Source organism: Manacus vitellinus, unplaced genomic scaffold, assembly GCF_001715985.3.
Source record: "Manacus vitellinus isolate BGI_N305 unplaced genomic scaffold, ASM171598v3 scaffold_2_pilon, whole genome shotgun sequence".
Lineage (NCBI taxonomy): Eukaryota > Metazoa > Chordata > Aves > Passeriformes > Pipridae > Manacus > Manacus vitellinus.
Genome location: NW_021940208.1, coordinates 6,146,472 through 6,172,233, shown reverse-complemented (window position 1 = coordinate 6,172,233; position 25,762 = coordinate 6,146,472). Strand labels below are relative to the sequence as shown.

The 25,762-nt window shown below is 37.2% G+C and overlaps 1 protein-coding gene across 6 annotated transcripts in view; it reads right to left on the bottom strand.

Annotated features, from left to right (window-relative positions):
- FAT3 (FAT atypical cadherin 3) overlaps window positions 1-25,762 on the bottom strand; it is a 327,771-nt gene that overhangs the window by 105,231 nt on the left and 196,778 nt on the right. For all 6 annotated transcript variants that reach the window (XM_018071264.2, XM_018071265.2, XM_018071267.2 and 3 more), the window contains exon 4: window positions 19,586-19,647. In XM_018071264.2, the coding sequence (XP_017926753.2) occupies window positions 19,586-19,647 (62 nt within the window). The remainder of the gene's footprint in view (window positions 1-19,585; window positions 19,648-25,762) is intronic.

Here is a 25,762-nt window from a genome sequence, read left to right as displayed (position 1 = left end):
TAACTGTAAAGTTCTTTTGAGTACATCATGAGCTTCCTCTCTCTGCTCATGAGGCTACAATAATGAGTCTTACTATACATACATAAAACAAAGAAAAAATTGGAAAGCAGAAGAATACACTCCAAATTGTCCCCTGATAATATCTGGACCCAAGGACATATGCCCACCTTCAGACTGACGCCTCACAAACAAGATAAAGACCGATATGCAACTGCTTAAAAATATATTTTTTAGGCATATGAAACCCCTTTGTTCCATTGTTTAGGAACAATCTATCACTAAACAGGACTTCAACTACCTACATAGCCCCTAAATGAGAAAGAAGATAAAAGTTGCCTATTGATCTTCACAGGAAACTTTGAAGAAGGTGTTTAGCTCCTGCTGATAGTGAAGAGAGTTTCGTGAACAGAAAATGAGTAGTCAAATGTCAGAATATTTCACTTCAAGCAACATTAAATAACATAAAGCTTGTAAATCAAGATATTTTAGCAGTTTAATGTTAGTAGTACTCCCTATGTCAATTTTAACCTAATTCATACCTGAATATCTACTTTAGCCATTTATGAATTTTGCTTTTCTTGTGGTAAGAAACACTTGTGATTAAATATTGATAAGTTCCCCTCTATCAGATCTACCTCTACAGATAATGCCCTTCTCCAAAAATCTTATCACAGCGCTCAGGAAATAGAGTAGGTCTCAGTTTTTCTGTTTCAAAAGATGTGTGCATCTACTTCTAAACTCAAATATTCAATTACCCTTCATTTCCTATCCACAAAGTCACTTGGTTTTCATCTTCCCTATAAGCAGGAAATTGATACCATCTTAAGTTTCCCCAAAATTACAAAGATTGTTATGTATCCTATCCCCAAACTTCCATTTTTTCATACTAGATCAGTACTACATGTGTAATCATGTAAGAAAAACATTCTGGCTATTAATAAACACACAATATGTTATTCATGCTTCAAAGATATTTTCCTAATATTAAAAATTTATTTTGTAACCATCAACACACATGCTGTGCTCAAAAAGTATATGCTGATATATTGCCAACATTCAATCAAGCTATAGCACTAGTCACCATGGAGTTAACTAATCAAGGATATACACTTTACATCCTTGCTTGGGTGTGCAGCCTGTGTCAGTTTGTAGCACAGATCCCCAGACATTAAAACTGATGGGGAATTAATGTACAGTAACTCTCAAATTCGGTGCAGGTGTGTGGCAATAGCCCTCTGTCTGTTTTGCAGTAAATTAGCAGCACTCATGATAACATGGTACAAACTTTGAACGTCCCCTGAAAATACGTATAGTACGAAAGATCTTGATCTGCATGCTCTTAGAAATATTGTGGCAGCAGCTTCTATTACAACAGAGTAGTAACATCAACTAAAACTTTCAGTCTTCAAAGGAAATAATCATCTTCTGTCCTAAACTATAATATAAAAATTTACTTCTAAACAACTTTTGTCACGCCAAACAGCCAGTGCCTTCTGATACTGGATAAAACATCCTTAGGTGAGACTCTGTGATGGTCAGTCTTGAAACAAAATTGTTATTACTGAGGGGGTAAAATGTTTATTTGGCCAGCAATGAGATGAAAGATATACACTGTAGTTCCTTAAATTTATTTACTTTATAGGTACAATATATCCAAATTCTATGCTGCTACATATAGCAGAACCAAGCATTTTGAAAAGAAAGATAACACTTCTTTTTTTCTTGCTTAAATTGCTCTAGAAAGCAGCACTTGGTTGTGCTAACGGGGGATGACACCACCTTGTCTCTGGCACAAAGGCAGATTAAGACACACCCAGCCTCATCTCCAGCTCCTCCTCTAGCCACTTGTTCTTCCCCTGTCATAGTTTGCAACCACTTTTGCCCGCCAATAAACTGTTTGTGCACCTGTGTTACAAACAGGGCTACTGAAATAACCAGATTTTAAAATAAACTGTCAAAAGAAAACAAAATTCCCCAAAAAGCAGATGGTTAATAAGCAATGGCAATGAGAGAGCAAAAGGAGGAGAGGCATCCAGGTCCCCAGGTCAGGGTACGGGAAATTTCTTAAGATGTTGGGCCACTGAAGGAATATATATTGTGCAACTACAATTTTGGTGATGAATTCTGCAATTTCACTACAGATAGCAAACTAGATTCCACCCACTACTCTCCCCCCAAAAATCTCTACTGTAGAACTCATCACTTACCAACAACCCCTTTGATCAATACCCAAGTAGGCAACACCAGAGCCATTAATCTCAACGTAAAAGACTTTGTGTCTCATCAGTAACGCTGAAAATATCCAGTTTCTATCTTACATTATTTTTCCACAATATTCAAGAAATAATGAGTACTCTCCATCCACATATACAGGTAAAACATTTCAAAGACAGTTTTACAGCTGGCAAGCTGATGAGTAGCCTCTGACATTTAAATGCAATTTAGCTTTTTCAGAGTAAAAAATGAAGCTTCCACAGTTTTACATTAAAAATAAAGCTCACCAGTTAAAAAGCTGATGAATAAAAAATAGATTTTGTAGCCAGGTAGAAAGTACATAAATCAGACCTTTAAGGGATATAGGCTGTTCCCAATTTTTGAGTATCCTGTAGAGATATTTTAAATTTGCAAAAAGCAAAAGTGTATGGTTTAGGCCTTAGAAATTTATCTGACTTCAGTGAACAGTCACTCAGGAAGATTGCAGTGACTGTTTTCATTAATCAAAAAGGAAAAAACAAAGATGTGATTTTTTTTTTTGGTGATGTTCGAGTTATTTGATAAAAGTTTCTTTGGCTACCAATAGGGTGCAAAGTAAATTTCAATCAACTTTGAGGATAGTATCATAGCAATTATTCATGCATGTTTGAATAAAGTAATTTTTGGAGTAAGATGAGGACTTCATCCTAAAATATCTTAAAAAGTAGTACAAAAATGATAAGAAAACCGGTTTGAAAAGAAATAAAAATAAAGGAGATAAGCATTAATAAGGAGGTTGGTTGCCAGGGTTCTTCCCAAGGCAGGTTTTTTAATGAAAATATTATCCTGGTTTTGTCAGATCAGGTTAAAGTAAATCACATCAATAATTGCTTTGATTTTAGTAATAAAAAATTATACTTGACTTCTTGATGCCTACTTCACAACTTTCTGTTACAAATCAATTTTGGACAGATAACAGGCATTAATTGGGCTATATTTAATCACACTTTCATCTAATAGGCAAAACAGACAAGCCTTATTATTGCAATCTCTACTTGTCTTCGATTTTAAATGTCCTGTAAATATCTACTATCCAGTTTACATTGACATAGGGTCAATTTTACAAGCTGGTTGAGAAACACCATGGGATTATACACAGAAAAAAATGAAGATTCCAATTTTGAAGCAAAACTCATATTCTTGGACCACCTTTTTTATTTGTTCCATGTTAAGTTTCTAGCTTGGAAAACTCAACCTGGAAAATGGGCTCCAGTGTTGTGTCCAGTACAAAACCTATGAAACTGAAATTCAGATAACTGTTGTGGTGATAAAGGATGAGAAGCATCAGCCCCTTCCCTGATGTGTGCATTAGGACTCTGTGTTTCATCAGTCACAGTAAAAACCTTGCTCTCTTTCACTAGACAAGACTGACACAGTTAAGTGTATGTTTAGGGACAGGTTCACTGTAACCCTGTTTTTCACATAATCAGTTTAGTTTTCTTTTCAGTTCTGCTGAATGTCTGAAAACCTCCACAAATGTCTGAATAGTCTCAGCATTCCCAACCATATCACGGACAGCGGGGCACTCACATACTGCGCGGCTAGAGACACACACGAAAGTCTAAAGACAAGTGTTATCCTGCTGATCTGAGCTCATGTTGTCTCAGCAGACAAAGAATTACAGACACCTTCTTGGTGGAGAAGTACTGGTCAGCTGTGGCATCCTCAGACTTGAAAAGCAACGGGAATTTTTGACTTTGATGAGAATGGGGCTGTACATAGAACTCAACAACCTAATTTCAGTAGTTTCTTCCTAGCCCTGGGCTTCAAGTTGCATGTGTACCTGAAAGCTGTGAGCCTTCAGCTAAAGGGTCGAAAAGGTGTGTACCACTGCAGCATCACCACTGTATGCATTACAACTGAATATTATAATCTTATTTAATACTCAGCCAAGTGTGGGATTTTCTGCTTACTTTTAAGAAACAGTAATTTCACATGCCATTATTTTCTTTAGCATGATTTTTTTTCTCCGTTGGTTCAATCTGTTACACACATAGCCAGTGATCCTGTGAACAGCAATGTATATGAATAATTTTCAGAATGTGTCAAGACCATACTGCCAACATAAATAAGTAGGTATGTGTATGGGAACAGTCAACTGGGGGTAACAGTACAACAGGAAAAGCTGTCCCAAGGTTTTAACATTCGAAATGTGTTGAAAAAAAAATCCTGTCCCAAAAACTTAATTTCCCAGAGTAACACTTGGAACACATTAAAATGTCCAGGTTATTAATATTAATTAATCAATTAATATTATAATAATTAATTAATTACATAGTGCCTGGAGTCCTGGAAAACTATCTTTATGTGTCTGAATAATAATAAGATGATATTCTACTCCTGCAGTGCAGGAGGAATTTTAAAAATCACAACTTTTAAAATATTCTTAGCACTTTGATTCTTCTGCAGAATTAGTCTTCCACATGCATTTGGGTTTTGCAGCCACAGGATGGCATTCACTGCTGTGCAAAGGGTCAGTCAAATGTAAAATGTGAGTCTAGGAAGCAGACTTTTTATCTGGGAAAGGAAATATTTAATAAAACATCATTAATAGAAATTTACTGCTTTCTACCAATGACACCCATTTATTCAATAATATAATACAGAAATCTTCCCATGCATAGCCCTTAAAGTTCATGTTCTTACTGTATGGGCACCAAGGCCCTCAATAGATATATAACTTGCATATCTCCAGTAAGCTGCGACATTGAAAAATGCAGAGCAGCAATTCCAACCTGGGAGACCAGCAACTGCATAAAGCACATCAGTTTCACCACGGTTTATGGAGTCAAAATCACTTTTATTGGATTTATATAGGCTCATAATTTACTGTTTATTTTCCCATTAGGGCAGTGTATGGAGTAGGTGTTGACACAGACCATACCGACGGGAGGACAGTTGGATTGAACAAATGGCCAAGGTGACCGATAATTGGATTACAAATGTCAAAGAGTGTGGTTCAAGAGACAGGTATATCAACCCACGCATACTCTTCCCAGCTGTGAAATGAAAGTTAAGAACAGGGACAATCATCTACAATTTATGCAATTGGGTCTGCTGTCCATGGCAAGCAACACCCAATTAACTTCAGCAATGGTGTCTAATGCCACTGGTAAAATGACTGGATTTAGAGTGATGAGCAAGAATGTCAGATCGAGAGATAACCTAGTAATGCTATCAACCTTCCTGAGATTGCCCTGCCGACAATGTGGTCTGGGGGACAATAAAACACCACGAGACAATATGCTCAATCTGTTAGTGCAGGACTGATACAAGGGAGAAGAAGGAGAATTTCCCTGGATTCATTTTATGGCTGTCCAATTAGCCTTCACTAGGTGAACGGAACGAAAGGGAGGAATAGAAAAAGAGTCCCTCTAATGAGTTGCTTTGCTGGTTTGTAGCAGAAAAGATTGAAAAAAGAGTTTTAGGAGCTGCTTTGCTTTTGAGATTGTCTCAGGAGGTGTTAAAGGGGCCGGGCACTTTGTTGGAAATAGCCGTGAGAAAGCTCCTGATGTATGGGAGGTCTTAAACAGCTGAAGTGCATCCTGTCAGGATCAGTACAGGCGGCATGATCCTTTGGCACAGGTGGATCAGATATTCCAGGCCCATGCATTAATCCCCACGGTTAGATGCTGGGTCAGTACTGCAGATCTTGCTCATGATGTGGCTGACACTACCCATAAAAGCTGTCACTGCTTCCTTTGAGAAACTCCATACAATATATAAATACAGTTGTTCTCCAAAAGTGCATCCAGTTTTAGAAATGGAATATTAGGAGCAGGTCTAATCCATAGACTACTGATCTGACAAAATATCTAAATCTTATTTATAGGCTTAGTGAGGCAAAGGCAATTTGTCACTCAAAGTTCAAGATGCAATTCCTGTTTTGCTGTGTAAGTCTAGTGAATGTGTGCTCAATAACCTCTAGAAAATAGACCACGAATGTGTAATTTATTCAGCTAGTACTTTTTAAGGATTCAAGGTATTCAATTCAAGGAGCACATTGCACCCCAGAGAAACCAGGGGTGTGTCTCAAGGTAAGAAGTTGCGAGGTAGCTCTCAGTCCATCCTACAGCGTGGAAAGGAGGGAAGGGACACTAAATTAGCCCTGCACTGAGCGAGGCACTGAAAGCACAGCCCACAGTTCTGAGTTGGGTAATTTGCTCTGTCAAGAAGCAGGATAAATGACTGCCTCATGCTGAGCACTGTGCTGCAGCAGCAAGGATTTCTTTAGGGAGCTGAGCAGCTTGCTGGAAGTTGGGAGTCCCGTCACCACTGTGATCCATTGCCAGGCACTGCCTCCCAGTACTGCAGAAAAAACACATCTTCTGTACACTTCACTCTTCTTTATTAAAAAAGCCACAGCTTTCAATTGATATTTTCACACTGAGAGTCGGATATTGAGGATTGAATGCCTGAAGAGAAGGCATATAAAGAAAATATTATTTTACTTTTTAAATGCCAGTCCCTCGCTGAGGTGCTGAAGTGAAGACTCAGGCAGTATCTAGTGGATTGTAACAAAAATAGTGAAAGATCCTTAACTGTACATATCCTTGTAAATGCCAGTGAAAAGAAGACAAAAGCTGGGTTTTAGTATTCAATTTAATCCCACAAACATACGTCTATATGTTTATGAGAGCTATATAGAGAGAGTTTGTGCAGGTCCATTTGAACAACAGAGTTTTGGTCAGGAGGATAAGGAGAGTATGCAAATGAACCTCATGTGTCAGTTAATATTTTTATTCCTTTGGTTGTACATTACAGTTTTTTGAGACCAAGCTAATGCACTCGTCTCATTGTCCTCTCCCTCTCTCAGAGGTCAACAGAGACTTTGATACATCAGATAATAAAGCATTATCTCTTCTTAGCTAAAATGTGTGGTCTAAAACTTATGACTTCCTAGAAATTTTGTAAGCGTTTTTTAAACTGTGGTCATGTGTTGTATTTTTAAAAAGTGTGGCAGTATAAAACCATGTGTTTATATTCTCCCTGTTTTTTCCAATAAAGTCTTCAAAAAAACTGTTTGGCCTTTAGGGTTAAGAACAACTTTTTTTTTTATTTTACACAACCCTTTAAAAATTATCTGGTAGAATAGTGGAAGGAAAGAAGATTCAAAGGGAAAAGCAAATATATTTGAGGCTATGACAGAAAATATTAAATTATTTACTGGTATCTGGATTAAAGATAATATGCTGAATCTCAGAAAATTAGAAGCCATAAATTGACAGACTGTTATTAGTAATATTTGTATTTTTTACTTTCCTAGGGAATGTGAGAAAAAATAACTCATTATTTTGATTCTAACATTTTTGCTCTCAAGTATTCATGTTAATCCTTGCTTTTGAATATTTAGAATAGTCATTGCCAAAGAAAGTCTTATTTTTTGCCAACCCATAAAATGTACTCTAGGATTGCTATGATAACATTTTCAATGTCTCTGTATCATGAGAGATTAGCAAACAGCAATATTACATTTGAGAATGAGGAGATTAATCTGTTTCCTGTCAACTGAAATTTGTTAAACTGTGAAAAGAAAATTACTGGTTTTGAGGACAGATCTCATAGCACTTGATGCTTCAGGGCCTTTGTACTTTTCTGTTTAAATCATATCTCCATAAAAGGCAAAATAACTATTTGGTCTCTGATTATTCTCAAGCTGAAGTCAGATAAGAAAAACATTAGGATTCTTATGTTCCATGATAATATATTTAGGGAGAAAAAAAAGTGTCAATTATGCCTACTAAACTGATTCTCAACCCGATTAGAGATTTTCTTATCTCAAGGTGCCTAGTAAATACTTTAATTTGTGTCATGTTACAAATTATGCTGAATACTCCAATCTTATTTCAGCACATTTCACACAATGATGCACTTTTGCCATAACAAATTATTTTTAAAATGAAAAAAAAAACCAAACCCCCCTAATTTTTTCAAACTACCACAGTTTTCCTTGACATTTTCCTACCCTTTCCAGTATGTCTTTTCTGCTAAAGATGAATGTTTAAGGATTATATGGTGAAGGGACAATGTGGTGATCTGGGAATATGAAAGATCAGATAAAGAGGGAAAATACAGAAAGATAATACAGGCTAAGTGAGAAGACTGCGAGATGTGATGAGACTCAAAAAAACGTGTATTCAATGTGTACTAGAAAAAAGTTCTCACCACATACATGGACTGGTAGGGGCAGGTTTACGGAATGAAGAGTTTTTAATATATGATCAGTACTGGAAACTATAAAATCCTGGATAATAAGAGCACTAACAACGCAAAGACAAAAAAAAAATAAATCAGAGGGCCAAGCACTGACAAAACCTAGATTATGTGATTCTATATTGACAGTATGACTCAAGGGATTGGACCTCAAGAATAAAGTTTATCTTTACCATGATGGTAAAAAGACAGCTGTAGGGAAGATAGTAAAATCTAAAAGAACTTGCAAAAGGAAAGAGTTGTTCCAGTTTTTCCCATGTGGAGAGGCTGCCTGTAAACCAAATAGCTCACAAGTGAAGATGATCCAGGAAAGGGACTCCTTAAGGCTGTAGGTGTCCTGGGAACCATCTCCAGTCAGACTCCATGGACACTGCAACAGCCTGTGATAAAAGAACACGTCTCAAACCAACCCAAAGCCCACTCAAGACAAAGGAATAGGATATTTAGTGCTGGGATCCCTATAATCCCCTAGTATTGTAGGATACTTGGATTTGGTGTGTATAAATGGCGGTAGAAAGTGAAGTCACTGTGAAAATATCCCCAAATTAAATTTTTTTAGGAATAACAAGTATGAATTTTGAACAGCTGAGTACAGATCACCCTGGGAGAAAGGACAAATGGATGCAAAACTTGTCAAAGGCCATGTTTCTAAATGATGGATTGATTAAAAGGCATTTCCTGTACCCAGAAAGAGTTTTAGTACAGATGCAGTGTATTCCTAACTGAAGAAGAAGATGCTCCCCTGCCTCAAATGCAGCTCTTAGCTTGGTCTTAGTTGTGAAGGCAGAGAAATGGGATGTCTGCAAAAAGTGTGTGTGTTGCATGCATGTGTCTGTGCTCAAACATTACAGACATAACAGCCTTGCAGCTGATGGGTATTACACATGCTATAAAAAACATGATACAGCACTAAAGCAGACATGCTTCAGGTAACACAAAGGCTTTGCACATCCAAAATAGATTCAAATCATGTGAAAGATTTTCTGCTGCTCCTGCAGAAGATTAAAACATTGGTACATTCATAAAACAAATGTGAAGATTTAGCAAATGCACAATGACTCTTTGTTTCACCAAGCAGTGAGCCTGTCAAAGGAGATACCCTGAAAGGGTATATCCAACCAATTTGGGCCTGGTAGGTGGGCTCCAGCCCATAAAAAAGAGAGCTAAAGATCTTAAGAAACATACAATGAAGAAAAAACCTGTTAGCCCTGAGCTAATCTGTGAGCTAATCCTTCAGTGAGAAAGCAACATTAGACCAAACTTCTAAATCCTGACTGAAAAGAAAAGCTTGATATAGATTAACCACAGAATTTGCCTACACAAGCTTAGCATGAGAAATGATTCATAAAACACGAAGGAAGACCACTAATATATCCCTCTCTGTTTCAACAGCATTTAACACATGGGTGCAGACCTGATTTTCAAAGCATGCAATAATATTTGGTGTTTTAATAATACTTTTCCACCCATTTGCATTGATGCAATGTTCTGCCATCTTGTAGTTCTGCAAACAGAACATAAGAAAGAGGTGTTGGGTGTGATTTAAATTGCTTTACTCTCATGTGTTTACTCACCATTTCACCTGGGGAAACGCAGCCATGGGCACCGATAGCTAATTCTCTCATGCTGGGGATTTATCAGTGATAACTTTAAGAAAATCATTGCTACTGAAGTCAGACTAAGCACACTGCTCAGGGTAAGCAAAGGAATTGAACTAGCTCCCAGCATAATACCGTCCCCTCTCCACAGTGACATCACGTCTTAACATGATGCTAGTTAATCATAGGGGAACTTCCTTGCACAACTGCACGATGCTGAGTCCAGTGAGATTTTAATTAGGTCCAGAAGGTCAAGGAAATGCTGATACTTCTCTAGGCTCCCCGGAGATGCCCAGAACCTTGCAGGGTGGCAGCCTGCAGGCTGAATTTCCTTCCTGGATTTTGATCTTCTCTGTTATGCCTTTAAAAGAGGCGGAAATTGCCTGATAAGACAGCACACAAAGCCTGTACGCTGAGTATCTCCTTCCATGCTTACATGCTATGAGGTGCTTAGAGTCAAGACCTTCTGCTAGAATGCTGTGGGTCCACAAGGAAAATTATAAAAGAGGCATTTGATGCCCGGCATGAAAAAGCTGACAGTGCTGTGCTTTGCGGATATTCATTTCTTCATTCCAGGACCCAACAGTTCAGATCAGTGATTCATGAAATCCGTAAAACAAGCTCCCTCATCTCTGCAAATGCCAGATATATGCAAATCATTTCTTGACTAAGGCAAATCTCTAGGCAAGCAGAAATGTGATTTTTCTAATGAGACACAACAGCCATGGTAGACACAGTGTGTGAATCTAAGCCCTAGCTCTGGATGACCCTGCTCTTGCCATGCTCTACAAAATATGAACCTGAATTAGTACCTGCAAAATCATCTGTATCTTTATACTAGGACAACTTCTCATTGAAACAGTTGGTAGGTTTTCTAACCTGGATCATAATATCAACTGTTCCCTGCCCATTTCTAGCAGACTCACTGTGCAGTGAAACATAATTTTGTGAAAAAATATACTTGGGGCAGTATTCCACTGTAGGTGGTGAATCTCTCATCATATATATCGATGAACTGGAAAAATCAAATATTTTCCATGAGCTAAGGAGGGAATGAATAATAAATGAGCTGTGCTTTCTTATTTTAATATGCAAATAAATTAATACAAGCTTACAATACATCTAGAACAGGTCTATAAGCTGTTCAACTAATTTCTCTCATTGTCAAGCATTCATAACAAACTCCCAACATTTTGCATAATGAATTATGAAGATTTTTGATATAGGAAGCTCATTAAAGATAGAAAAGAGGACTGCTTTTCTTCATTACTATTGGTATCCTGAATCAATAATACGGATTAAACAAAAAAGGTGTGGGATTTTTAATGCTGGACTGAAATCCTGCCAGGTAAGAACTTCCATACAGTATCAGTACTGAATGGCTTAAACACTCTCCAAGAGAGGCCAGAAACAGATACTATGATATAAATGATGCACTGATGGAACTGTCAGTAGTATGTTTGTCCTTGACATCATTCTGGTGTTAGCATGTGCAAAACATTTTTAAGAAAATCAATCTAATCTTGAGAAAGTTAAAAGAATGAGGCCAATATTAGTGAAAAAATAAAGACTGAAATCAATCAGTAGCACGAGTCAAAAAAGCAAACAAAGCATCTCAGGGTTGACTTAACAGTCTACAAATTCTGTGGATATCATAGACATTCTTTGAACATCCAGTCTCTCAAGGCTATTGGTGTTTCACTGAGTAACTAAAATTAGCTGAGGGCCACCACTAGTATTTGATATATATGGACCCATTCTTGCCCCTTTCCTTTGGTATATATATTGTGTCATCAGAGTTATGGGCACATTTCTCAATGGCTATCTGAATGTAATATGGAATACTTAAGACTTTAAACACACAATTCTTTTTTTTCAATCCAAACTTAATTTGCCTCATTATTATAAATTTATAAAGAGATTTTTTTCTTATTTAATATGAAAACAAAATTAAAATTACAGATGCAGATGTAGAAAAGTTATTAAACTCAGTTTTCCCAGTGCTTAGGCTTTGTGATTTGTGTTACTTCTCAAGATGCTATCTAAAATAAAGGGATACCTGTGATTCATTGAAATTTGAAGTAACTAAAGAAAAGAGAATAATCTCTGAAAATGCCATGCCTTAATTATTTTCCATTTTAGAATTTATGTTCATATCTCTTGCACAGAAACCACTCACTTAACAACCAAACTAGTATTATTTTCAGTTATGCACTTGATAATTCTTCATCTTACCAGATCACGTTAAGTTAGAGACAACAGTCTAGCTGAGGAGACCACTTATCACTGCAGACAGATGAATCACACCAGGACTTCTCCCATATTTTGCTATGTAAGACTTTCTGCCTGAATACACATGAGAAGCAGCATGCAATGTCATATGCAAATCTGTCCCTGAAAGAGAGTTTTAACCTCCAGTCATCTCCTGCCTTTGGAAAGTTGTTGGCTATTCCTGAAAACCGCAACTTGATAGAAAAAAAAGTATCTGGAGGGGAAGGGGAGGTGGAGCAAGTGCAGCCCGTGCATCTCTAGAACCGTGATGCAGAGGAACACAGGGTGCAGGATGGAAATCTGTAGCGTGGAGTGAGTGAGTTCAGTGTGTGCCTCGCAGGCCCAGAATTTGTGTCTCTGCTAGATCCAGTACCATGCTGACCTGTCCAACAGGCAGCTTTCTCCTCTGCTGATAAACCCATGGAGAGTTTGTATGAGATGAACATTTTAAATTTTCTTTAGAACTGCTTATTTTCTTCCCTTTTCCCCCTGCCTTTCTCTTCTTTTTCCCTTTCTTTACTTTTTTCCTTTTATTTTTTCCTGTAACTTTGAAGTTGACATTGAAGTTCATCATGTCACCGTTTGAAGCAGACATTGATATATCTTTGTCTTTTTAGGAAGTTGCCTCTACATACCAACTGTTCAACTAGATAGATTTCACATGTCTTAGAAATAACTAAAATAATTCTCTTATTTCTAGCCAGCACAGCCAGTAATACTTTTCAAGCTCAAGATAGAAATAAGAGGATATTTACCTATTTTTTAAATTTCCCTTGCATCTTCTGATAGGCTTCAATGTTAAAAAGGGAAAGGCATGTGTTTTTGGAACCATTTAAACCTCAGACAAAATGTTCAATCAGACACACTGCCTCATTTTTACACCATCACCAGCATGTCACTGAGAAAAAATGCAGCTTTCTCTGCCAAATGTGGGCAATGCTAAAGAACCATGAAACAAATGCTTACACGGATTCGTAATCCAGGATTTAAGCAATCAGTGTTCTGTAGAGTACTATTCAGCTACATAAACCCAGTGAACTTCAACTTTTGTACTTCTCCTGCAAAAATATACATGAGCATATTGCCACATAGTCTTCAGAAAATGTTGCAGTTTCTCACAAAGGACCACCGACTTCAGGCATCACCACCAGCAAAGGCTACAGCCTAGCAGAGCAAGCTCAGCAGCAAAACAAAGTTAAATTTGTTAAGCTTTTGTGTGGGAGATGCTGGAGAAAAAGAGGAGGATGGTGGAGAACACAGCGCTGGTCCAAAGCTGAACTACCAGTGTGGTGTTTGTGGGAAGAACTGAGAGGTAGTGCTATTTTTAAATGCCACTTTGTGAGTTTTTAAATTCCTTCTCCCTGCAAACTATGGCCATAAAGTTTCCAGCAGTGACTTCCCCTGTGATATTCCATACCAAATTCCAAGTAAATAAAATTATAATCCTTCTATCAACATTTCCCTCACATTTACCATTTCCCATTAAATGAGTGGAAAATCAAATTCTTTTTAGAAGGCTTCAATTACAGCAGATTATTATGCTTCCCTCTTAATTACTGCATATAAATACATACCATGTAACACAGTTTATTGTACCCTTAGTGTACTTACAGTAAATAGAAACCAATATGCTTCATCCAGCCCATGTATTTTGACACTCACATCACATTTAGCAATTTATCTTCATTACAACCCCTTGCACTGTTACTGACATCCTTCTCAGAGCTGTGCTCAAGTACCACAGCAGAAAGACTGATGAAGCTTGTATATACTGATTTGTGACAAAAGCAGGGCATTTGAGAAGCACTGTTACTATTCTCTTAGCACTAAGTTGGCCAAAAAATTAGCTGCACTATGCCAGCGCTCTGGTCCCACTTCTCATTAATTAGGGTACATGACTTGGACCTTAAAAGGCTAAGGTTGCAGTAACACTATTTTTAAACCTATTGCCTTCAGTTTCTTTGTCACTTCTGAAGAGATTTAAAGTTCTGCCCATGCTTATTAACAACTACTTTTATTCTTTAGAGACACTTTGAATAGACAAGTTTTCCTCCAAGACAAATGTTAAAGATAATTTCTGAATGAATCTACAGTGGTAAATTTAAACATAGTTTTCAAAACTGCTTAAATGACCTAGAAGCCTGCACCACATGTGCTCATCAAGGAGAGACTAAATAGCTTCAGCACTTTAAAAGCACCAATTTATTATATACTGCTACCAAAAGGATAGAGAGGTCATGTCTCACTACAGACAATTCATCCCTTCCATCATAAAATTTCAAAGACTGTTGCTAGAATTTCACACCAGCCTGTAACTCTTTTGGCTAGGTCTTTTGCTAAACACAGGTCTTGCCCCAGTAATTTCCAGCAAGCTGAACTCCTCAGCGGTGGGTGTGTTTTGCAGAGGCTTTCTGTGCTGAAGCATAAAGCAACAAAACATCTGCTACAGCGTATTCAAAAACTGCTCAGGGTGAGAAAGCATGTGGTCAGATCCACTTTCCAGGCTGAATGCACAAGTCAATGAAGTGTAGCCTGGAGTCAACAATCCTCTCCCATGAAGCTGTCATGTACACTGGAAAGCAGACCTGGGCCTATTTATATTCTGGACATCTCGAAATCAACTGACACCACACAAGGGTGCAGATCCTGCCTGAAATGGTTTAATTTTTTCTGCTTATTATCAGATCTCCATCTCTCCAGCAGCTGTTTCCATAAAATCACGTAGCAAAATAACTAGAGTTTGTAAAGCTGTCAGACCAGGATTAGGAGGCAGCTACAAAAAATGTAGTTAGAAAAAACCAGCCAGACTATTTTTTGTGCTTTTTTCCATAGCTCAAACTCCACTCATTTTCTCCACTTCTAGCTTCCCCTTTTTAGTAAATCAGTATAATACAACAGCAGAAAGAGTGAAGTGTTAGCAGAGAAATTATAGAAGACAACACATATCCAGAAGAAGGAAGAAGAAAAAGAAGGAAAGAAGAGAATGATGCGTTCAATTATTGAAGAAGAATAAAGAAAAGCACCTGAAGTTGCACCTCACTTGGAAATACATTGCTCTTTTCATTTACTTGTGAAGCAAGCAGGTAACTCTCAGGATTATTTTTCTTCTTTCAGATAGATATTTAAACACTTCATCCCAACTACAGAATCTTTGAGAAAGTCTGTGAAATAGAACAAATGCTTCTGGCTTGCTTCATGTGAGAAAGTAATGCAATCAAGTGGTCATTTTCCTCCCATTTCAGGCAGAAGCATTCCATTAATAAGAATCCACTACAGAAAGAGACCATCCTGCATAAAATCCAGTGACACCCAATTTAAAACTAAGAAGAAAAATTCTACCTGATAGCAAGCACTAAATAAAACCTGAAGCTTTGCAGGACATTACGAATTTGTCAAAAAAATTAAGCCCTCAACTTGAGAACTTAAAAAAAAAAGTACTTACAATGCAAGGATCAATGCAAAATCTGAGAGAAGAAATACTATTTGTTCTTCTCCTCCCAAAATGCCAAAGTAAAAAAAACAAAACAAAACAAAACAAAAAACCCCCAAACAATATCACCAAAGCAAACAGAAAATCTTGTAATAAGTAAGCTATGATAAAATAATTTACTCATCAAATTATATATTGTACTTTCTGTATATTATAGCTAATGCTTTGTTGGGACTGGGGAGTTGTAAGCTGTGGAATAGTTAACTGCTGCAAGTTGACTATCTTGCGACTGGCAGTTCCCTACCTAGTTGGCAAAGATAAAGTATCTTGTTTTACTGAGCATGTATACCATATCCTGCTTTTCTAAAAATATTGTTTAAGTGTACTCATTAGAAAAGAAGAAGAGAACGAGGATCAGAGGGTCAAGGATGGACATGATAAAGAAGAGCCAAGGAGAACATCTGGACCATCTGGACACCTTCCCATATTCAGTTCCAAGGACATTGGGCTAATTAAAGGTATTGAATGGAAAGTACTGATGGAAAGTCCCTGGCAATCAAAATGGGCCTACAACAGAACCAACCAGAACAAAGCCCACGAACCCAAGCCCAATCAAGAGCTAACAAGTGGCTATGGGAGGGGGAGCTGAAAAAGTATAAAAGTTGCTGTTTGTTTTTACTGGGCTTGTGGGCCGGTGGGGAGCAGGGGTCTCTCCAGGCCACCCAGCGCGCTGATTTGCGCTTTATATAAATCTTACAATAAATTTTGCTGCTAAATTTTGATTTGGTTTATTTACCTATAACAATCTCAATTATTATAAAGGGGACTCAATTTCTGACTTCCTCATTCATCTTTTGGTTCAAGGTCTCACATATTTCTGTCCTCACTTCGGGACATACTCTTTGGTAAGTTGGAGACCTGTGACAGCAGCCTTAGGTACACTAAAAAATCCATGCGGACACAGGTCCATACATCCAAAGAAGATAACTAAAGGAGGAAGGAAGAAGAGATGCACATGTGACCTGAGCCTCAGTACTTAGTTTGCAACAGAATTCTTGTGCACTTGCAAGGGAAGTCACTTAGATTCTCCTTTCCTAAGCATGTCAGCCTTAAAAATACACATACAGTCCTTGCCGGTAATTCATGTTTCCTCTGGTATGGACAGGGATAGCTAACTCCAGAAGAGGAGCTCTAAGCTATCATGGGCAGCAATCTGGAGATGAGCACTGGCACCAAACACAACTACAATGACTAACATCTGCCATCTTATTTCACTTAATTTGCCTAAACACTCTGAAAGAGGTGGAAATACTGTTAATAATGAAATTTGATAAGTAAGTACTGGCTGGTATCTACAGGGTACAGCGTCTCCGTCAAATTCAGGTAGGGAAGAGACAACTTTATTTAAAATAATTAAAAAGTTGTATCTAGGAAAAGTCAGTCAGTGCCTCACACACACACACACACACACACACTGCACAAAGGGGAGCAAGGGTTGCTAGATCAAATACTAATCAGAGCTTTTCAAAGGGAGCCAAGTTTGCTCTCTTTTACATCAGACAAACTCCTGCAAGAAGGGTATGAAATGAAGCTGGAAGGGAAACATTGTACTACTGGGAGACCACGGTTGTCTGGGCAATTAAGGCCTCCCCAGGGGGTTAATTACACAGAGACAGACAGGCATTTTAGAAAACGTTTCTCAGTTTGCCATGAGAATGAGCACAGCTTGACCAGCCTGGCTGTGGACCCCAGCTCATGTGCCTATGTGCAGCAGGAACTGCTCCCCCCAAGAAGCAGTGAAGGTCAGTGTTTCATCACAAACTCAATTGGTCAAAGGGTCAATTTGGCCACTGGGGCTGTGTCTCTACCAGAGTCTGTTTGCCCTTCCTGAACACTGTTCCAAGGTGGGTTTTACAATGTGTTTTCCCCACTTCTGCAGGACACTCTGCTCAGGTGTTTCTCTTCTAGGTAGCCTGCCCTCCACTTTACTCTCCATTCACAAGCCTCAGAGCAGCCTATGAGACACAAATTTCCCTTTATGACATCTTCAGTCCTCAAACTTTTGCAGATGGTTATTTTTGCAAAGGAGATAAAATTCAGGGGAAGGAATACATTAACTCATATTAATGACTAAAGCCAAATTTCAGAGAGAGACTCCACAACCTTTCTGGGCAGCCTGTTCTAGTGCTCTGTCGCTCTCACAGAAAAGAAGTTTTTCCTTGTATTCAAATGAACTTCCTGTGTTTGTGCATGTCGACCCTGCTCCTGTCACTGGGCACCACTGAAGAGAGTCTGGTCACATCCTTTTGACACCATCCCTTAAGATATTTATAAACATTGATAAGATTCTCTCAGTTTTCTCTTCTTGAGGCTAAACAGGCCTAGATCCCTCAGGCTTTCCAGATGCAGCCTCAGCAGGGCAGAGTAGAGGGGAAGGATCACCTCCTGTGCCATGCTGACCACACACTTTCTTAAGGTGTCTCAGGACACCACTGGCCTTCTTGGCAACACTGGCACACTGCTGGCTCATGGCTAACTTGTCATCCACTAGGATGCTCTGCTGAGCAACAGAGACTTCCAGACCTAAGATTCTCATCAATAGATATATTTCAAAATCAATGCCCCTTTCATTCCATTTGTGATCTATTCTGACAGTATAAACTGGAAACCTTGAAGATATTGGAACACATGATTACTAACTTTCCAACTTAATTAATCCTAAAAAGGGAAAAATCCTTTTATTTCCCTCCATTTATTTATGGCATGGAAGTGTAAGAATCTACAGTGAATTATCAAGAAAAAAACCAAGAAAACACAACCCAAACTTGTACACTAATAATTAACCCTTCTCTCCTGTGTTCTGCACTGACCAAAACAATTTGGTATTTCTAGCAAACAAAAATAAATATGGAATATGCAAATGTACATTTTTCTACATTTTGTTGCCAGATAATGATTCCACTGGGAACTATTTTGTCCAGATGTTTTTTAGCTTATAGGGATTTGAAGAGAATTTTCTAAAATCATCCTAGGGATGATTGATTATGCGGGACAACATGGCTTTTTTTACTTGTACCGAGAGGAATCAAGAATTCCTCATTTCACAAATAGACAAGAGGATAGAGTCAAGGATCTTTTACCCAAAGGAAAAAACCACAGCGTGGTGTACAGCAATGTGAAAGAAAACACATGTGGCAAAACCAGTAGTTTACAAGTATATCACTCCATATCCAACATTTCTGAGCTACTTATAAAGAGAAACATTCATCACAAGGGCCAAGAGAATGGCTGACAATCCTTTTGGAAGGCAATTTTTAATTTGAAAATTGTTGTTAACAGTCCGAACTCATGAAAGCTAAAAAAATTCACTGATTCTGATGATGCAGTGAATGTAAGGAAGGTCAAATTTTGCTTTCATCCAAATGATTAGTCTGATATGTTAGATTCAAGATGCAAAACTTTAAGCATGTTTACTTGAGACACTAAAAGTCTTGACAGGGTTGGAGTCATTCAACCTATTTTTTTAAAACAATATTTTGCTCTGGACATTCTATACAAAACAAAATTTAAGGGTTACAATAAAAGACTTAACTGAAGTAGATTACAGGTGGAAAACAAGTGTGCATATTCATTTTTTTTCCTGTGCTTGTGAATTGCAAAATGTTGTATTTATTCTGTATAATCAGGTGATTCTCAGCTTTATGTGAGTCTATTATAAATGAAGAGAAAGGAGAATACCACTCTCCTGGAACAGGAAGAAGTGATTTTAAACTACAGGAATCAGTTAAGTATTTAGCATATATTTTCCACTTAAACTTACCTCCAAAAAATGTTCTGCTTGCTGTTCCCGGTCCAATTTTCTTGATGTTGTTGTAATCAGACCTGTGAAAAAAGGATGATATTTGATTGTCAATACTGACTGAAAAATATTTCTCTCTACCAACCCGAAGACAAATTTATTTTTAAAACACTCGAAGGAAAAAAACTATTTGAACCTATATTAGACACAGATATCCTGACATCTTTCAAGCATTTGATTCTCAGTCCAACCAGTATGCCTAACAATGGCTTTTAATGAAAAATACTGTGAGAAAAGTTACTGAAAAACAGTTAACTGTATATCTATGGTTAACATGCTACGTTTATTACAGTGAATAAAAAAAATTACTAAAGAATAACTGTTTGTCTTATGATTAAGGGTTTTAATGAATCATTTGCATTTGACTGAAATCTTTCTGTAAAAAAACCTCATTAAAGATTTCAGAGTTCTCAAACAATTAGGATGATAGGATGCTGATTACTTCCATGACAAGAATACTTGACAAAGAAGGTTATTTCTGTAATAACTACTTGTATACATAATGATTTCCAAATGTAATCATTATAATGCATTAAAGGTTTTGTACTACAATTTCATCAATTTCCTTCATGCTCAAATTGAGTCTTTAAAATAAAGTACCCTTTTACATGAGGATGATCAAGATATCTTTTTTTAAGCAATGTACTTTCACAAATGATTAAACTCTTGTGAGATTTCTACCAAGAAAAGAAACTGAAACACTTCCAAAGTTCCCTCAAGAAAAAATGACACATATCTCCTATGAACATAACTTAGTTTTTTATTTTGTTCTTACTAGAGATTTAAAGGGCAAATTTGAGTTTTCCCTCATACAAAACATTTCTTTGGATAGGAAAATGCATCATGTGCTTGTTTTGTGATAGATTCCAACAAACAAAGGGATCAACTTTTCTTAGAGATAAAGCTGATTTTAGAGACAATGCCAGTGGACCAAGTTGTTCTCCAGAATTCGTCTCTAAGATTATCAAGGAAAACAAGAAAATAAATTCTCTCTGGATTACCTATTTATTTATTTAATCAGACTAGCCAAGCATCTAAACACAAATCCATGATGACCTTGAATTCTTAAAGAACCCATCAGCAGCATCTTACATCTACATAACACTTCTAGTCCCAGAAGGCTTCTACAGCTGCAACTGCTCATACACTATCAGCTTCTCCCTGGAGGAATCACTTTACCTATTTTGGTGAGAAGGGGAGAAATATTACTTGATGTAATGGGATGATATGAACACAGGAAAGAGCACTCTGCTGCCAATATTTTAGACTCGTTACAAGACTTATTAGACCACAGAAGTGACACCCAACAGCAATCAGAGTGCATCACTAAAATTACATGGAAGAACCCAGTGCTGGCAAAAAGGTGAAAAAACAAAACAACTGGTATTGCCTGCATCAAGCAATTGTAAGTATTCAAAACAGTTACACCATATGGGAGACATCTACTCACTGCAAGAGTTTAAATAGACATGACATCACGGATGATAAATTTGTGTCATTCACACAAGATTCCCCCATGTCTAGAAAGAAAGCAAAGATGCAGGCAAGAAAATCCTAATTATGAAGGAAGTTCAGCCCCAACAAATTGATAAAGTAAAATTTCAGATTTGAAGTATCCCTATTCATCACGTGCATAGGCACTACGGATATTTATCAAGCACAGCCTAATCACAGTTAGGAATATTGTAATTTTCATATAATGTTCTACTTCCTTTCTAATGTGTCACTGTGAACTCTACCTACTTTCTTCTTAAACAAGAAATGTCTAGCTGTAAATTATAGAAGGTCTCTGTCCTCATCATCTTCATCAGACAGAAGAATTCATGTTCCTTTTGAAGAGCAAGAGTTAACATCTGAAACTGAATATGAAAACTGTCAAAATAAATAGTACTTGTCTTTCACTGGTAAAACTAAAACTGTTACTAGTACATCTACCTCCTTGCAAAACTGTTATTACTAAGGGATTTTGTTATCCTTTTTTCAATGTAGAGTCTTTTTGACTGCAATAATGGGCAGAGTGCCTTCATACCTGAATTTCCTTCTAAAAGAAGTGTATAACAAATCTCCACGACAGAATTGCCTACATTTTAAATGTAGCAGATCTTAGAAGATTTAGCAGTCAGACTTAATAGCTGATCCTAAAGGGCAGGTAGCAAGCCATCACCATCAGTTCTGATTGTGAAGTTTGGTGATCATGAACCAGCACAACTGATTGTTTTTGCCTTAAAGACAGCTCTACATAAAAGTGCCCATTCTGGGCAGTTTCATTAGGATGTTGAAAAAATATATAAAAATAATTGCTCATATGTATATTCCTGTTCCTCGAGGAACTGTCCCATCCAACACTCATGATGGCCTCATTGCAGTATCCTGGCTGCTCCCTTTCACATACATTCCTGAAGTCATGGATAGATCATGCTGTACAACGCTACTGTTTAAAATATCACACAAAATCAGGTGTCAATTACTTGATATTAATATTTATTTAGTTATGGTCATGTATTGGTATGGATATGAATCTGGTCCTTTCAGATTACAAAACTGTATTTCAAGAAATTCTGAAAAGCAATCATCAAAACTAAAAAAACCAATACACCAGTTATGTCTAAGACTATCCACAGCTTTACCACTCCAATCTCAAAGAAATTAATTTCCTGGGTTTTATGAAAACCTTGCTGTGTACCTCCATTCTGTATTCAGTACTCCATGCCATAGATACATAATAATAGCAATATTTACCAGGATATAGAACTTTATTTTCAAGATACTGGGGCAACTGAGAGAAACTTGACTTTGCACAAGAGACCATATCTCAGTTTTAGTTCTTATCTAGCTGCATTAAATTGTCATACTCTGTTATGGTGTAAAGGCATTATCTAAAGAAAATAACTCACAGAGAAAAATTAACCCACGGAAATTATGTTAGGTTGTACTCCTGGTTATGACAGAAAATCACAAAGGGACAGTAATAAAAAAATGACCCTTCCTTTTTTTCCTATCTTCAGTATGTGCCATAGCCCTTATAGACACAGCCTTCTGGACAACTTCCCAAAGCCAGCTGGGAAATGTAGCATGCATTTATCAAAAAATAGTCAAAAACTCTAACAAGCTTCAAAAGTTGCACACCTATCAAATGGTTTCTCAAATTTCCAGGGAAACATTATGGTCCATCATGGAGATATATGTAACTGTTATCTTTAAGAACATCCATAAAAGTGAAGAGGAAAACTGTATTCGATAGAAAAGTTATTTACACTGAAACCATTAGCTCACAAGCAATGTTATATCATTCCGGTCACAGAATTTCATACTTTTCTTTGACTTTCTGAGTTAAAACATCTCTCTCTGCATTCTGGCATATCTGTTCTTCAGACTATATAAATGGAATGTTTTGTGAAACTTCAAAACATTGCTTGACCCAATATTTCAGCTTGCAGGTAACTATATATTCTTATAAATCTTGCTTTTCTATGATGCCTGCCACTTTTGCTGTTGGAATATTTTCCCCATCTTAGTAAATGAATAATTATTGTTCCCCTTCTGTTACAGAGTTCTTAAATGCTGGCAGGTGAACAATCTCACTCCTCACAACCTCTCCCATTATACTGCAGGACGTGGTCACAAGTCCCAGCTGATACCAACAGTGGAACATCCTACCTCCATCCTTCCTCACTGTACACTGCATAAGATCATCATTGTCTCCCGCATTATTCCCCTGTAAAAGGAAATTCAGCATGTAGATGGAGAAGAAATGGCAATGTTCTTCATCCCATCACTTTATAATCTAGGTGGGAGAACCAGAGATGTAGGGTGGGCAAAAAGGCAGACCTGCCTTAGTGCTTAGTTGTAGCCAAAGTGACACAAAAGAAAGAACAGGATCAACACAAAGAAATCCTGACAATTTAGCCAATACATCGGTCTATACAATCTTCAGCCAACACATCATCTTGGAAACAAATGACCAGTCATCAGGGCTCAGATGTGTGATCAAGACATTTGAGCAACACTTACCACTGATGCTTGGGAAAATGGTTTTAGCACTTTGAGATGTGCTAAAGAAGGGAAAAGTTCAGTGAAAGGATCAAAACCCACCTGAGTTACTCTGCATTTGCAATTAGTAAAGCATGCAGTTACTAAAGTGCAAAAGAAGAAATGTAACTTACTAGCAAGCAGTAACTTGGTGATAGATCTGATGTCTTAGAAGTAATGCCAGGTATGTGTGTGGATGAATGCACATGTATGTCTGTATACATCATTGATCATGACATAAAATCAGCAATAGTTACGAATTCAACAGTATGAGTAATGCTTTATATTTTTTTTTTTTTTTTAGAATTTGATGATGATCAAAGTGAAGGTGACAGCCAAAGATAGAGGAGATAGCACCAAAACTATGATAGCCCAAATTGTCATCTGAGGATCACATATTTATTGGACAACACTGTTTTAAAAATTTCATAAAATATCAACTAGTCATTCAGAGTAGATTATGCACATAAATCTTAATTTATATGCTGGAAAAATAAAGCGTTTCTTTGTTTTCTCAATGTTTTCTGATTTGGAAAACTCAAGGCATTCACTACCTCTGTTCTTGCAGTCAGAAAGGGGGGTGGCAAATGCAAACCTGCCAACTAACTCTGCCTTAAATGCTTGAATTACAGTAGTCGACTGACAATTAGGATTTTCCAACTGAATAATCCATGCTCTGCCTTCAGTTAGCTCTCTTGTTTCACAGAAGGGTGCTCACAGAAATAAAACCTCTGTGTGCTGAAGCAGATAGACCATGCTATACAAATACATACTTATATACTGCATATACAGATATTTGACAATGTATATTTACGTCTGTGATGTTTTATGTCTACCCAGTAAGTTGAATATTAAAAATTATCTTAAAATGCACATATTTACAGAGGTATATTTAGTTCTATTTTTTACTGATATTCATTCTTTCAATATATATGCACTATTGGAAGAATTTTTGTTGGAAACAAATTAATTCATGGACTTAGCCACAGAAGAAAAATTCATCAAGGGCTGTTAAATGCAAAGCCTATGGCAGAGGAAATCTTGAAGCACTGGATAGCTTCAACAGTAGTACACAGAGGGAAACACTGCTGTGGGTTTGCTTTTTCTGATGCTTATTCTCTACACATCCAGAATAGCTTACGGCTGTAGGTGTGATAGTAACTAAACTGACCCTTGACTTAGAAGAAATTCACATATTTTTCAATACTATGGCACTTAGGGACCACAAATTAGTTTGCCACAGGCTATTTTCTAACACAGATTGAATTTCCCTAATATGGCTGTGAAGCCAAGGAGAGTTCAATAGCCTTCTCCTTCTGAAATTAAATTATTTTCATTCAACGTGTGGATGGATAACCTTACCTGAGCTGTTTCCTGAAGTACTGCTTAAAAGATAACAGAATCTGGTATGGAGACACAGCATATTTTACTGCTATCTCTGGAAGTGTTGCAAATTTTATAGTATAAAGAATAATTTAAAAAAAAATTCTGAAGAACTCTTTTAGTTGATTTCTTATCCTTAAACTTTGTTTAAGTGAAATATGAAAAGAGTATAAGACAGGTAACAAACAGGCTAAAGTAAAAGAAGCCAAATAAATTTCTCTATTTTAAGCCGAAAGCTGAATGTCTTCATAGAGATAGGAATGTGAGAAAGAAAGAAATGTCTTCCCCTTCCCCAACAAAAGATTAACAGGAATACAATTTACTGCATGTTTTACTGTCCATTATAATTTTTTTTAATTGCTCTGCATATTCATAAAAAACATTTCATTAAGAAAGTGCCAGAGTGAGATGGGTTGTAAGTATGACTAGGGATGTCAGGTTATTATGCAGGGTTTAAACATAACCTCAGAACATACTACCTGGCTCCAAATCATAGCAGTAAATGCTTTACACCCTTTCCACACGCAGTGGATTTAGGGTTTTTGCCCAGGACTGCCAGGCAGCACGAGGCCATATATGCCCTGTAACACCCACACAGAAGTAGTCTGGATGGATTAGCCAAAGTCTTGTCTTAAAGCTTTCTAGTCCCTAGGTGCTGAGAGAAACTTTGTCCTTTTTAAAATATTGATCCTTACCTTCAAAGAGAAGAATTTTGAAATGGAAACA